This window comes from Glandiceps talaboti, chromosome 19 (genome assembly GCF_964340395.1).
Source record: "Glandiceps talaboti chromosome 19, keGlaTala1.1, whole genome shotgun sequence".
Taxonomy (NCBI): domain Eukaryota; kingdom Metazoa; phylum Hemichordata; class Enteropneusta; family Spengelidae; genus Glandiceps; species Glandiceps talaboti.
The window spans coordinates 21,174,435-21,189,289 of NC_135567.1; the positions used below are offsets into that span (position 1 = coordinate 21,174,435).

The window sequence follows — 14,855 nt, forward strand, 5'->3', positions numbered from 1 at the left end:
TTTGTACACATAAGTGTTTCATCTTGGTTACTATGGATACATATGTACATGTAAGTGTTTTAATTTGGTTACTATGGTATTTGATACATATATACCCGCAAGTACTTTATTTTTGTTTACTATGATATTTGATACATATGTATTTTAATTTGGATACTATGGTGTATGATATATATCGACATGCAAGTATCTTATTTTTGGTTACTATGGTAATTGATACATAAGTATGAGTGTTTATATTTGGTGCATACGGTACATTACATGTAAGTGTTTAATTTGGTTACTATGGTTATATATACATAATCTATGTATATGCAAGTGTTTTGATGTGATTACTATTATGGTAATGGATACAGTCAGAGTAGATTTTGCTATTATAAGTTACTAGAATAACAATAGGTGTAGGCAGAATCAAATCCTTCTCTATGCATAGACATCTCTCTCCAATGTCTATAATTTATGTCATCCTCATTCTTTATCATTTCAATCACTTATAAAACATTCTTTTCCTTCATTTTGTTTCTCCTTTAGCAATGTGTGATTTGGCAGGTCCCTGTCCACCAAGACAAACCTGTATAGTCACTGCCAATAATGAGATATCCTGTGAGTGTAGATGTAGGGAACATCATTGTTCTGATGCTCCAGGATTAGTGTGTGGTACAGACAGGCAGACATACCCCAGTTACAATGAACTCTTCCTGTTCAAATGTCTTACTAATAGTCCTGCACGATATGATTATCCAGGACCATGTCAGCGTAAGTATACACAGCCACTAATTAATATGCAAATTGGGATAATTAATATGCATGTAATTCCCTTACGACTTCTTTGTTCTAGATATAACCTTAAATGAACAGACAAATCCTATTCATTATAAATATTTCCGGGGAGAAAGAGGACCAACTTGTACTTAGTTGTATACAAACAAATACCCCCTAGAGAGAAAGAGGACCAACTTGTACTTAGTTGAGTACAAACAAATACCCCCTAGAGAGAAAGAGGACCAACTTGTACTTAGTTGTGTACAAACAAATACCCCCTAGAGAGAAAGAGGACCAACTTGTACTTAGTTGTATACAAACAAATACCTCCTAGAGAGAAAGAGGACCAACTTGTACTTAGTTGAGTACAAACAAATACCTCCTAGAGAGAAAGAGGACCAACTTGTACTTAGTTGTATACAAACAAATACACCCTAGGGAGAAAGAGGACCAACTTGTACTTAGTTGAGTACAAACAAATACCTCCTAGAGAGAAAGAGGACCAACTTGTACTTAGTTGTGTACAAACAAATACCCCCTAAAGAGAAAGAGGACCAACTTGTACTTAGTTGAGTACAAACAAATACCCCCTAGGGAGAAAGAGGACCAACTTGTACTTAGTTGTGTACAAACAAATACCCCCTAGAGAGAAAGAATTAATTTAAGTTCAATATTATATTTTGTCTCTTAGCAACCTGTGACAGTGTTATTTGCCGTGATGGTGCTTCATGTATCCAGGCATCTGATGGTTTACCACTCTGTAGATGTGACTCATGTCCCCCACCACCTCCTAATGAATGTAAGTATAACAGTCCCCCACCACCTCCCAATGAATGTAAGTATAACAGTCCCCCACCACCTCCCAATGAACGTAAGTATAACAGTCCCCACCACCACCTCCCAGTGAATGTAAGTATAACAGTCCCCACCACCTCCCAGTGAATGTAAGTATAACAGTCCCCCACCACCTCCCAATGAATGTAAGTATAACAGTCCCCCACCACCTCCCAATGAACGTAAGTATAACAGTCCCCACCACCACCTCCCAGTGAATGTAAGTATAACAGTCCCCACCACCTCCCAGTGAATGTAAGTATAACAGTCCCCCACCACCTCCCAATGAACGTAAGTATAACAGTCCCCACCACCTCCCAGTGAATGTAAGTATAACAGTTCCCACCACCACCTCCCAGTGAATGTAAGTATAACAGTCCCCCACCACCTCCCAATGAACGTAAGTATAACAGTTCCCACCACCACCTCCCAATGAACGTAAGTATAACAGTCCCCCACCACCTCCCAATGAACATAAGTATAACAGTCCCCACCACCACCTCCCAGTGAATGTAAGTATAACAGTCCCCACCACCTCCCAGTGAATGTAAGTATAACAGTCCCCCACCACCTCCCAATGAACGTAAGTATAACAGTCTCCCACCACCTCTTAGTGAACGTAAGTATAACAGTCCCCCACCACCTCCAGTGAATGTAAGTATAACAGTCCCCACCACCTCCCAATGAACGTAAGTATAACAGTCTCCCACCACCTCCCAGTGAATGTAAGTATAACAGTCCTCACCACCTCCCAGTGAATGTAAGTATAACAGTCCCCACCACCTCCCAGTGAATGTAAGTATAACAGTCCTCACCACCTCCCAGTGGATGTAAGTATAACAGTCCCCACCACCTCCAGTGAATGTAAGTATAACAGTCCCCCACCACCTCCCAGTGAATGTAAGTATAACAGTCCCCCACCACCTCCCAGTGAATGTAAGTATAACAGTCCCCACCACCTCCCAGTGAATGTAAGTATAACAGACCCCCACCAACTCCCAGTGAATGTAAATATAACAGTCCCCCACCACCTCCCAGTGAATGTAAGTATAACAGTTCCCACCACCTCCCAGTGGATGTAAGTATAACAGTCCCCACCACCACCCAGTGAATGTAAGTATAACAGTCCCCACCACCTCCCAGTGGATGTAAGTATAACAGTCCTCACCACCTCCCAGTGAATGTAAGCATAACAGTCCCCACCACCTCCCAGTGAATGTTAGTATGATGACAGTTCCAACCACCTCCCAGTGAATGTAAGTATAACAGTTCCTACCACCTCCCAATCAATGTAAGTATAACAGTCCCCCACCACCTCCCAATGAATGTAAGTGGAACAGTCCCCACCACCTCCCAGTGAATGTAAGTATAACAGTCCCCACCACCTCCCAGTGAATGTAAGTATAACAGTCCCCACCACCTCCCAGTGAATGTAAGTATAACAGTCCCCCACCACTTCCCAATGAATGTAAGTGGAACAGTCCCCACCACCTCCCAGTGAATGTAAGTATAACAGTCCCCCACCACCTCCCAATGAATGTAAGTGGAACAGTCCCCACCACCTCCCAATGAACGTAAGTATAACAGTCCTCTCCAACTCCCAATGAACGTAAGTGGAACAGTCCCCACCACCTCCCAGTGAATGTAAGTATAACAGTCCCCACCACCTTCCAATGAACGTAAGTGGAACAGTCCCCACCACCTCCCAGTGAATGTAAGTATAACAGTCCCTACCACCTCCCAATGAATGTAAGTGAACAGTCCCCATATAACAGTGAATGTGTTATTGAATGTGATTATGATATTGTTTTTGCTTCATTGTTCCTCAGCATCTGTGTGTGGAAGCAATGGTGTAACATATCCCAGTGTTTGTGAGTTAACTCGCCATAGATGTAAAGCGAGAGTTGTTATCAATAAACTCCATGATGGCACGTGTAGGAAAGGTAAGTATTGTAAAGAAATTATACAGTGTCTTAGAAGTCTAAAGACGAAATTATTTCAATCCCTTGTTTTCACATTAGTGTTAAATTACCAGTTAAAGGCCAGGTTTCAATCCCAGGTTCTCACATTAGTGTTATCTTATCAGTTAAAGGCAAGGGTTTTAATCCCAGGTTCTCACATTAATGTTATCTTATCAGTTAAAGGCCAGGGTTTCAATCCCAGGTTCTCACATTAGTGTTATCTTATAAGTTAAAGGCCAGGGTTTCAATTCCAGGTTCTCACGTTAGTGTTAAATTACCAGTTAAAGGCCAAAACAGCTAGCTAATGTGAACAGCAAACGTTGTACAGATGCATGCACTGAGTGAATGAGAACAAGCGATTCAAAACCCGAGACCCGAGTAAAAGTTACTAGTCTCATTTAAATCTACTAGGATAACCAATGTTTGACGGGTTAAAGAGTATGAAGAACGTTAGCTAGCTGTTTTGGACTCGGTTGATCATCGTCTCTAAGCACGGCCTCTTTTACTGCAGTGTCAAAAATTTGCCGTGTGAAAATCCATCATTTCTGTTGTACTCCCCAATTATAGTTTTTAGGACTTAATTCTTTTTGGGAAAGTTGTATGTGTGAGTACCCTGTAGTTTTTCTGCATTGCCGCAAATGCAGCAGTTGCAATAATTCGCCATAACATGAGGCCATTGTTATCTGAAACGCATTCTTTGAGAGACTGACTTTGATTGGTCAGATTATCATGATGTCATTGCTTATGAATGTGTATTACGTATACATGAGATACGGCTTTGACAGCCGTAAGATATACGTGAGGTACTGCTTTGACAGCTGTAAGATATACATGAGATACGGCTTTGACAGCTGTAAGATATATGTGAGGTACGGCTTTGACAGCCGTAAGATATGCGTGAGGTACGGCTTTGACAACTGTAAGATATACGTGTCGAGGTACTGCTTTGACAGCTGTAAGATATACGTGAGGTACGGCTTTGACAGCTGTAAGATATACGTGAGGTACGGCTTTGACAGCTGTAAGATATACGTGAGGTACTGCTTTGACAGCTGTAAGATATACGTGAGGTACGGCTTTGACAGCTGTAAGATATACGTGAGGTACGGCTTTGACAGCTGTAAGATATACGTGAGGTACGGCTTTGACAGCTGTAAGATATACGTGAGGTACGGCTTTGACAGCTGCAAGATATACGTGAGGTACGGCTTTGACAGCTGCAAGATATACGTGAGGTACGGCTTTGACAGCTGTAAGATATACGTGAGGTACGGCTTTGACAGCTGTAAGATATACGTGAGGTACGGCTTTGACAGCTGTAAGATATACGTGAGGTACGGCTTTGACAGCTGTAAGATATACGTGAGGTACGGCTTTGACAGCTGCAAGATATACGTGAGGTACGGCTTTGACAGCTGTAAGATATACGTGAGGTACGGCTTTGACAGCTGTAAGATATACGTGAGGTACGGCTTTGACAGCTGTAAGATATACGTGAGGTACGGCTTTGACAGCTGTAAGATATACGTGAGGTACGACTTTGACAGCTGCAAGATATACGTGAGGTATGGCTTTGACAGCTGTAAGATATACGTGAGGTACGGCTTTGACAGCTGCAAGATATACGTGAGGTACGGCTTTGACAGCTGTAAGATATACGTGAGGTACGGCTTTGACAGCTGTAAGATATACGTGAGGTACGGCTTTGACAGCTGATAGATAAACGTGAGGTATGGCTTTGACAGCTGCAAGATATACGTGAGGTACGGCTTTGACAGCTGTAAGATATACGTGAGGTACGGCTTTGACAGCTGTAAGATATACGTGAGGTACGGCTTTGACAGCTGTAAGATATACGTGAGGTACGGCTTTGACAGCTGCAAGATATACGTGAGGTACGGCTTTGACAGCTGTAAGATATACGTGAGGTACGGCTTTGACAGCTGTAAGATATACGTGAGGTACGGCTTTGACAGCTGCAAGATATACGTGAGGTACGGCTTTGACAGCTGCAAGATATACGTGAGGTACGGCTTTGACAGCTGTAAGATATACGTGAGGTACGGCTTTGACAGCTGTAAGATATACGTGAGGTACGGCTTTGACAGCTGTAAGATATACGTGAGGTACGGCTTTGACAGCTGATAGATATATGTGAGGTACGGCTTTGACAGCTGTAAGATATACGTGAGGTACGGCTTTGACAGCTGCAAGATGCCAGAGTTTGAAGAAATAATAGCTTTTAATGCTTAGGGACACAGAAAGGTCATATTCACCCCACCCCCCCACCACTACCACCACCACCACCACCACAACCACCACTACCCCCACCACCATCCCCACCACCACTACTAGCCCCTCCCCCCCACCACCACCATGCTTCATACAACCACTCTAAAAGAGATTTATACAATTTATAAAAAATTTTTACAAGTGTGATGTACATTAGAGTGCAGCAGAATGTGAAATAAAGACTGTTAGGTGCTTTGATTAGTTTCTTGCCAATTGTACAGTAGATCTTTTCTACACCGTATAAGGATCATAGATATAAAGTTCACCTTAATGAAATAATATTCTTAATTAAATATGGGACAGTTTAGAATAAGAATATTGGTTAAATAAACAGTGCATTTTTTTTTCAGATTGTCGTGTGTCACGTTGGGGGTGGTGGTCAGAATGTTCAGCAACTTGTGGTGATGGAACAATAACACGTACACGTGAAATTATCGACCAACCAAATGAGATTGGTGATGTTTGTCCTGTTATGACACAGACTAAACTGTGTCCTAGATACATACCATGTAAGTCAAAATATTGCTATGGTTTTTCTTTCTTTTCATACTGACACAGATTTCCAACACTTTTTAGATACATAACTTGTAAGTCAAAATATTGCTATGGTTTTCTTCCTTTTCATACTGACAGTAATTGCCAACACTTTATAGATTTTAGTTTTAATTGAATCTGCAAAACCAGATGAAATTTGCTATAATACATGTGTCACCCTTTTTGGTGTCTCTAATAGTATAGTACCCCATGAGTTTTAGTGTACGTACTCAGGGATATTTGCACTTGTGCTTAGTGTTTTTTGCTGCACTTTCACTCCCTACGCTCATGAAAGTATGAGTGCAGAGAACACTGCAAACACTCATACAAGTACACTGAGTACACCACACTTGCAATCATGTGTCATGGCGTTCTGTTATATTATCATTATTAGGTGAGTGTGAACAAACAACATGTCAGTATGGTGCAACGTGTGTCATACAAAATGGTCAGGAACATTGTCAATGTCCAGTATGTGACAATGCCAATCGCTATGAGAAGGTGTGTGGTCTCCGAGATTATACAATGACGACATACAGATCAGAATGTCACATGCTACGAGCAGCGTGTAATAGAGGTGTTGTGATTAGTTTGGTTAAATATGGTGAATGTGATGACGGTAAGTAAAAGTGAAAGCATTTTACAGCTGTAATTAAAAATGCATTCTGTTTGAATTAATGATCAGGGTTCTTACAACTGAAATTAAGAATGCATTTTATTTCAATTATCAGGGTTTTTACAGCTGAAATTAAAAATGCATTCTATTTCAATTATCAGGGTTTTTACAGCTGAATTTAAGAATGCATTCTATATCAAACATCAAACATGTTGGATAAAAAATCCCATTCAACCAAAGTGTAACATATGTGTAACCAAAGTGTTACCAAAATGTAACCAATAGGTATCCTCTTCTAATTAGTAGATGTAATATACAATGATGAGCAGGTACGATAAGATTTACATTCATTCATTCATTCATTCATTCATTCATTCCATTCATTCATTCATTCATTCATTCATTCATTCATTCATTCATTCATAAATTCATTCATCCATCCATTCATTCATTCATTCATTCCATTCATTCATTCATTCATATATTCATCCATCCATCCATTCATTCATTCATTCATTCATTCATTCATAAATTCATTCATCCATCCATTCATTCATTCATTCATTCCATTCATTCATTCATATATTCATTCATTCATTCATTCATTCATTCATTCATCATTCATTCATTCACTCATTCATAAATTCATTCATCCATCCATTCATTCATTCATTCATTCCATTCATTCATTCATTCATATATTCATTCATACATTCATTCATTCATTCATTCATTCATTCATTCATAAATTCATTCATCCATCCATTCATTCATTCATTCATTCCATTCATTCATATATTCATTCATTCATTCATTCATTCATTCCATTCATTCATTCATTCATTCATAAGTTCATTCCATTCATTCATACATTCATTCATACATTCATCCATCCATTCATTTATTCATTCATTCATACATTCATTCATTCATACATTCATTCATTCATTCATAAGTTCATTCATTCATTCATTCATTCATTCATTCCATTCATTCATATATTCATTCATTCATTCATTCATTCATTCCATTCATCCATTCATTCATTCATTCATACATTCATTCATTCCATTCATTCATATATTCATTCATTAATTCCATTCATTCATTCCATTCATTCATTCATTCATTCATTCATTCATTCATTCATTCATTCATTCATTCATCCATCCATTCATTCATTCATTCATTCATTCATTCATTCATCCATTTATTCATTCATAAGTTCATTCATTCATTCATTCATTCATTCATTCATTCATTCATTCATTCATTCATTCATACATAAGTTCATCAGTTGTAATGTCTTTCTTTCCATATTTCCTTATAGAGTACTTTAATCTAGAGCCATATGCCTGTGGTATGTTACCCCACTATAAGTACATTGGAAATACCGATGGATGTGTATCTAGTAAAGAAGTTAATGTTGGACTCTGTCGAGGTGGATGTTCTCAAGAATATGGCGAGTGTTGTGAACCAGTAGCTGATGAAATTGAACAAATAACGGTTGATTTAGTGTGTGATAACTCTACTGCTACAGTGTCTTCAAACTATACCGTTGCAACAAAGGTAAGTTGAGATAACTTACTACAATACAGAAGTGATGTGAAGGAATGAGAAAATAAAAATGGAAATAGTTAAGATGACAATGGAAAATTGAGAGAACATCAGGAATGATGTAAGGACATCTGGGAACATCTATGGGAATGGGGAGTGATAGAATACATATTGGATACTCAGATGGAAGAAATTGTAATATAAAATGAAAGGGGTATAAATGGTATAACAATAAGGTAAGATTTAAGGATATCTAGCCAGCAAGTAATTTGTGTGATATATTTTATTCCTTATTCTCAAATGTAGTCTATTGTTTTACTTTTTAAAAAAAATTATCAAATTATTTAGAAGTTTGAAAAACTTATCAAACCATTTATTCCTAGGTTGATGTGATCAGAGGATGTAACTGTATTCCATCTTCTGAACTACATCCAGAGCCAGGAGAGACACCTACAGGAAGACGTCGACGAGAATTGATGCTTCATTTTAGAAGTACCGGTCAAAGTGTATGCAATGTTGAATAGTCTAAGCCAGACTAATTAACTATACAGACATACCATAACAATGTAAATTACCTTCTATAAATAGTAATTTAATTCTAAATAATCTTATAAATTACTCATTCAAAGTAAAACCTATCTTATGATATTGACTCATAACAATGACTGTAAAATGCTCATAGCAATGACTGTAAAACGTTCATTGTCCAGCTACAATTTTGACATACACAAATTTTAATGCAGTACATTTTTGTTCACATTTTGGCCCTACTTTATTTTGACAAACAAACAATATTGACTACAATTAATTAGTAGTCACATCATACTTGTGAGTAAATGTATCAATTTGAAAGTTGGTCATCAGAATGTAGCAATGAAAGTGAATTCTATTATCACACTGATTTATTTTGGACACAATGTTGCAACTAATTTAGCTGAAATAAGGTAATCGCCAAAATACATGATATATGCTATGTAATCAATGATTGCTATGAAGAATTCTCACTGTTCAAACTTAAACACAATGTTGCAATTTCAATTTCAATCTTCTCTCATGCCACGTTATACCATGTTATACATTGCTGTCCAATCATCTCTTATGCATACACCATGTTTTGCATTGCTGTCCAATCGTACCTCATGCATGCACCATGTTATACATTGCTGTCCAATCATCTCTTATGCATACACCATGTTTTGCATTGCTGTCCAATCGTACCTCATGCATACACCATGTTCTGCATTGCTGTCCAATCATACCTCATGCATATACCATGTTATACATTGCTGTCCAATCATCTCTTATGCATACACCATGTTTTGCATTGCTGTCCAATCGTACCTCATGCATGCACCATGTTTTGCATTGCTGTCCAATCATCTCTCGTGCATATGTCATCGTTTAGCGTTGTTGTAACAGTTTTATCCCCTCTCTTGCAGACATCATTTGTGTTTCTCCATTTAATATTCTTGTTTCATCTCAAACAAATCACATACATTCTTCTTAATACTGAAACATGTTTAATAATCTTTAGTAGCAAACTGAATAAATGATAAAAACACAAAATTTGGTGCACCCGAAAGTGATAGCAATATTTTATGAAAAAGCTACTTATAAGAGTCAGGTATTGCTATGGAGACTAACTAATTGGTATGAATTCGATAGTAGAATAAGTTAATTTAAAGCCCACTTCAGATTAGAATTAAAAATTGGGTTTAAAAAACTGTTGTCTTTTAGAGCTATAGAAAAATTGGTTCTGAACAAAGAATAATCCTTATGTCTCCACTGATAAAATTACAGTAATGTGATGACCTGGGATTGAAACATGGCCCTTTAATTCGTTATTCCGTCAATATAAACAGTGTCTAAAGTTGACTCATGTCCCTTTATATACAATTCAGTTATTTAAAATGTTGGTAAGTTAGTTTTTGATTTACACCCGCAAGAACTAAAAGGGGCTTTCTTCTTGTAGAATATTTTCATAGGACACATCTAGATCACAGGGAACTTAAGGGGATTTCTTGTAGAATATTTTCATAGGACACATTCAGATCACAGGGAACTTAAGGAGCTTTCTTGTAGAATATTTTTATAGGACACATCCAGATCACAGGGAACTTAAGGGGCTTTCCTGTAGAATATTTTCATAGGACACATCCAGATCACATGGAACTTAAGGGGCTTTCTTGTAGAATATTTTCATAGGACACATCCAGATCACAGGGAACTTAAGGGGCTTTCTTGTAGAATATTTTCATAGGACACATCTAGATCACATGGAACTTAAGGGGCTTTCTTGTAGAATATTTTTATAGGACACATCCAGATCCCAGGGAACTTAAGGGGCTTTCTTGTAGAATATTTTCATAGGACACATCTAGATCACAGGGAATTTAAGGAACTTAACATGACAGTGGAAACTAAAGTTTCAGCAAATTAAGATAGACAAACTAAAACTGTCAAAATAAACTATAGTGAATGGATGTTGATGTAATTATACTCACAGTCGAGTGGTGTGTCTAATGGCTGCCATGATCTTGCTGTGTACATTTTTGGGACTATCTTGATTAGGGTGATTATATCCACACAACAAGGCATCCCTGTCACCCACTAAATCCACCACAAGCCATCGCTATCACCCACTAAATCCACCACAAGCCATCGCTATCACCCACTAAACCCACCACAAGCCATCGCTATCACCCACTATATCCACCACAAGGCATCGCTATCACCCACTAAATCCACCACAAGGCATCACTATCACCCACTATATCCACCACAAGCCATCGCTATCACCCACTAAATCCACCACAAGGCATCTCTATGACCCACTATATCCACCACAAGGCATCTCTATGACCCACTATATCCACCACAAGGCATCTCTATGACCCACTATATCCACCACAAGGCATCTCTATGACCCACTATATCCACCACAAGCCATCGCTATCACCCACTAAACCCACCACAAGCCATCGCTATCACCCACTAAATCCACCACAAGGCATCGCTATCACCCACTAAACCCACCACAAGGCATCGCTATCACCCACTAAATCCACCACAAGGCATCTCTATGACCCACTATATCCACCACAAGGCATTGCTATCACCCACTATATCCACCACAAGGCATCGCTATCACCCACTAAACCCACCACAAGGCATCGCTATCACCCACTATATCCACCACAAGGCATCTCTATGACCCACTATATCCACCACAAGGCATCACTATCACCCACTAAACCCACCACAAGGCATCTCTATGACCCACTATATCCACCACAAGGCATCGCTATCACCCACTAAACCCACCACAAGGCATCGCTATCACCCACTATATCCACCACAAGGCATTGCTATCACCCACTAAATCCACCACAAGGCATCGCTATCACCCACTATATCCACCACAAGCCATCGCTATCACCCACTATATCCACCACAAGGCATCGCTATCACCCACTAAATCCACCACAAGGCATCTCTATGACCCACTATATCCACCACAAGGCATTGCTATCACCCACTATATCCACCACAAGGCATCGCTATCACCCACTATATCCACCACAAGGCATTGCTATCACCCACTATATCCACCACAAGGCATTGCTATCACCCACTATATCCACCACAAGGTATTGCTATCACCCACTAAATCCACCACAAGGCATTGCTATCACCCACTATATCCACCACAAGGCATTGCTATCGCCCACTAAATCCATGACATCGAAATGTAGTACATGTAGTTTGTGTCTGTCTTAATAAACTGAAAGCTCACTTTCCACAGTAGTAACATCAATTGAATTACAATTTTTTTCTTTCCTGAATTAACTCACTCATCAACTATTTAAAGTTCAGAAATGCATCTCCAAATGAAGTATATTTTATTTATTAACAAACATCAAGTAAGCTCTTATCCATCCTAAATTCCGACCACTACATAAACTGTAAGATGTGTTATTAAGCCCTATCAGGCTTATAAAACATGTCTGTACTAAACAGCCCAATATGCTGCAGCCACTCAAATACTGGCTATTCTCCTAAATGGTGTCAAAATGACCATGGTGACACCAGTTTTCAATGTTGATTTATGAGACCAGCCATCTAGTATTATGCCAGTACTAAGTCTGGTATACAAACAATTGACATGTATCACCATAACAACAATGAATTGACATGTATCACCATAACAACACTGAATTGTTCTCATCACCAGAAACCGAAACTATTCTTCCTGTTTTATTTTATCTACATAATGACCTCTCTTTAAACTTTGAATTATAAATTCAGGATGGGGACCTAAATCTTGTGATCTTGAAGGCACAGATCTACAGAGTAGTACAGATATGCTTGGTAACTGATAGTGTGGCAAGAATGTCATATCTTACAGATTAGTAGTACAGACATTATTGAGTAATAGTTGATAGCATGGCATGAATGTTGTATCTGGCACACTAACAATCATACTGAACTTAGCTTCTTTGCATGGCATAAATGTTGTATCTGGCACACTAACAATCATACTGAACTTAGCTTCTTTGCATGACATAAATGTTGTATCTGGTACACTAACAATCATACTGAACTTAGCTTCTTTACATGACATAAATATTCAATTTGGGAAAAATTATTTCATAAGTCATGTCAAGAAAGATTTGTGTTAGTGTCCTTATTGTTACTGACAAGTACCAGTATCTGTCGCATAGGATCCTGTTTTCTCTGAGCAGTCATTCTTGGTTTTCATTTGCATAGTAAGTTTCTCATTTACATATTAACAGAACTAAGACAGATGGTAATTAAGGTGAATTGCATTATTTACACACACTGTGTTCGTGATATTTTAAACAATATGGAGTAAAATAACACGTAATTTACAACTATTTTACTTTTTCCTAACCATGATTTCAAGTTCTGTTTTTCAGTCATTTATTTGCTGTAATCTTTATCTTAAGAATTAATCCACCTTCTTGTTCTATTTTGACCTTCTAGCATGATGTAAAATGATATTACAGGTACTGACAATAAGTTGTTTGTCTTCTTCTAGTGTGACATTCTAGCATGATGTAAAATGATATTACAGGTACTGACAATAAGTTGTTTGTCTTCTTCTAGTGTGATATTCTAGCACAAAGTACAATGCTATTACAGGTACTGAGAATAAGTTGTTCGTCTTGTTCTATTTTGACCCCCTAGCATGAGGTAAAATGCTATTGCAGGTACCGAGAATTAAGGCTGAAATATTTTAGGCAGCACTTCAAGAATTTGCAATTTAAAATTGTAATGTTTATGGTTACTTGTTAAAGACATGTTATAAAATAGACAAATACAAAGTATGTATAAAGAATGTATTGTGGTGATGGCAACTGTCCTGTAAATCTGTATGGTTTGTGCATGTAGAAAGTCAATAAAAGTACTCATACTTCACTGCTGCACTATTTTGTCAGTCTCTTTAATTTATTCTCAGATGTAAATGCTGTGTAAAGACAATGTACATGGCTAAAGTATAATTTCATTCTGAATTGCAATCCTGTTATCAGAGTGGAGTTAACACATCATGCTATCACTGTAGAGTTAACACACCCTGTTATCACAGTGGAGTTAAAACATAGTGCTATCACAGTGGAGTTAACACATCCTGTTATCACAGTGGAGTTAACACACCCTGTTATCACAGTGGAGTTAACACATAGTGCTATCACAGTGGAGTTAACACACAGTGCTATCACAGTGGAGTTAACACATCATGCTATCACCGTGGAGATAACACATCATGTTATCACCGTGGAGATAACACATCCCTATCCTGTTGCTGTGCAGACATTAAATTTCCAGTTGTTAATCTAGTGTTAGCACAGCCCTAGTCTAGTGTAAGCACAGCGCTATAGTCTAGTGTTAGCTCAGTGCTAGTCTAGTGTTAGCACAGCGCTAGTCTAGTGTTAGCACAGTGCGAATCTAGTGTTAGCACAGTGCTAGTCTAGTGCTAGCACAGCGTGAAACTAGTGTTAGCACAGTGCTAGTCTAGTGTTAGCACAGCGCTAGCGAAACTAACATTTCTCAAATGAAATGATCGAAAGTTGCATTTTGGTTTTTATAGTTTCTATTAAGTGGCTAAGTAAAATGTAAGTACTGATATTATCTATAATTAGATTCAAAACTCCTGCCACTGTCTATGCATATAACTTGTATTTATAAGAAGATTTCAAATATATACAATAATCGTTAAAAAATTTAGAAAACTGAAAGTACTTCCTTAAGAACAAACATAAAAACTGAGTAATATA

General features: G+C 38.2%; 1 protein-coding gene across 1 annotated transcript in view; it reads left to right on the top strand.

Moving 5' to 3' along the window:
* Positions 1-9,080, top strand: part of LOC144450139 (uncharacterized) — a 110,647-nt gene extending 101,567 nt beyond the window's left edge. Inside the window, 7 exon segments of the mRNA XM_078140706.1 lie at positions 532-756; positions 1,454-1,561; positions 3,426-3,539; positions 6,200-6,358; positions 6,778-7,002; positions 8,330-8,568; positions 8,940-9,080. Of these exon segments, the coding sequence (XP_077996832.1) occupies positions 532-756; positions 1,454-1,561; positions 3,426-3,539; positions 6,200-6,358; positions 6,778-7,002; positions 8,330-8,568; positions 8,940-9,080 (1,211 nt within the window).
* Positions 9,081-14,855: the final 5,775 nt, after the last annotated feature.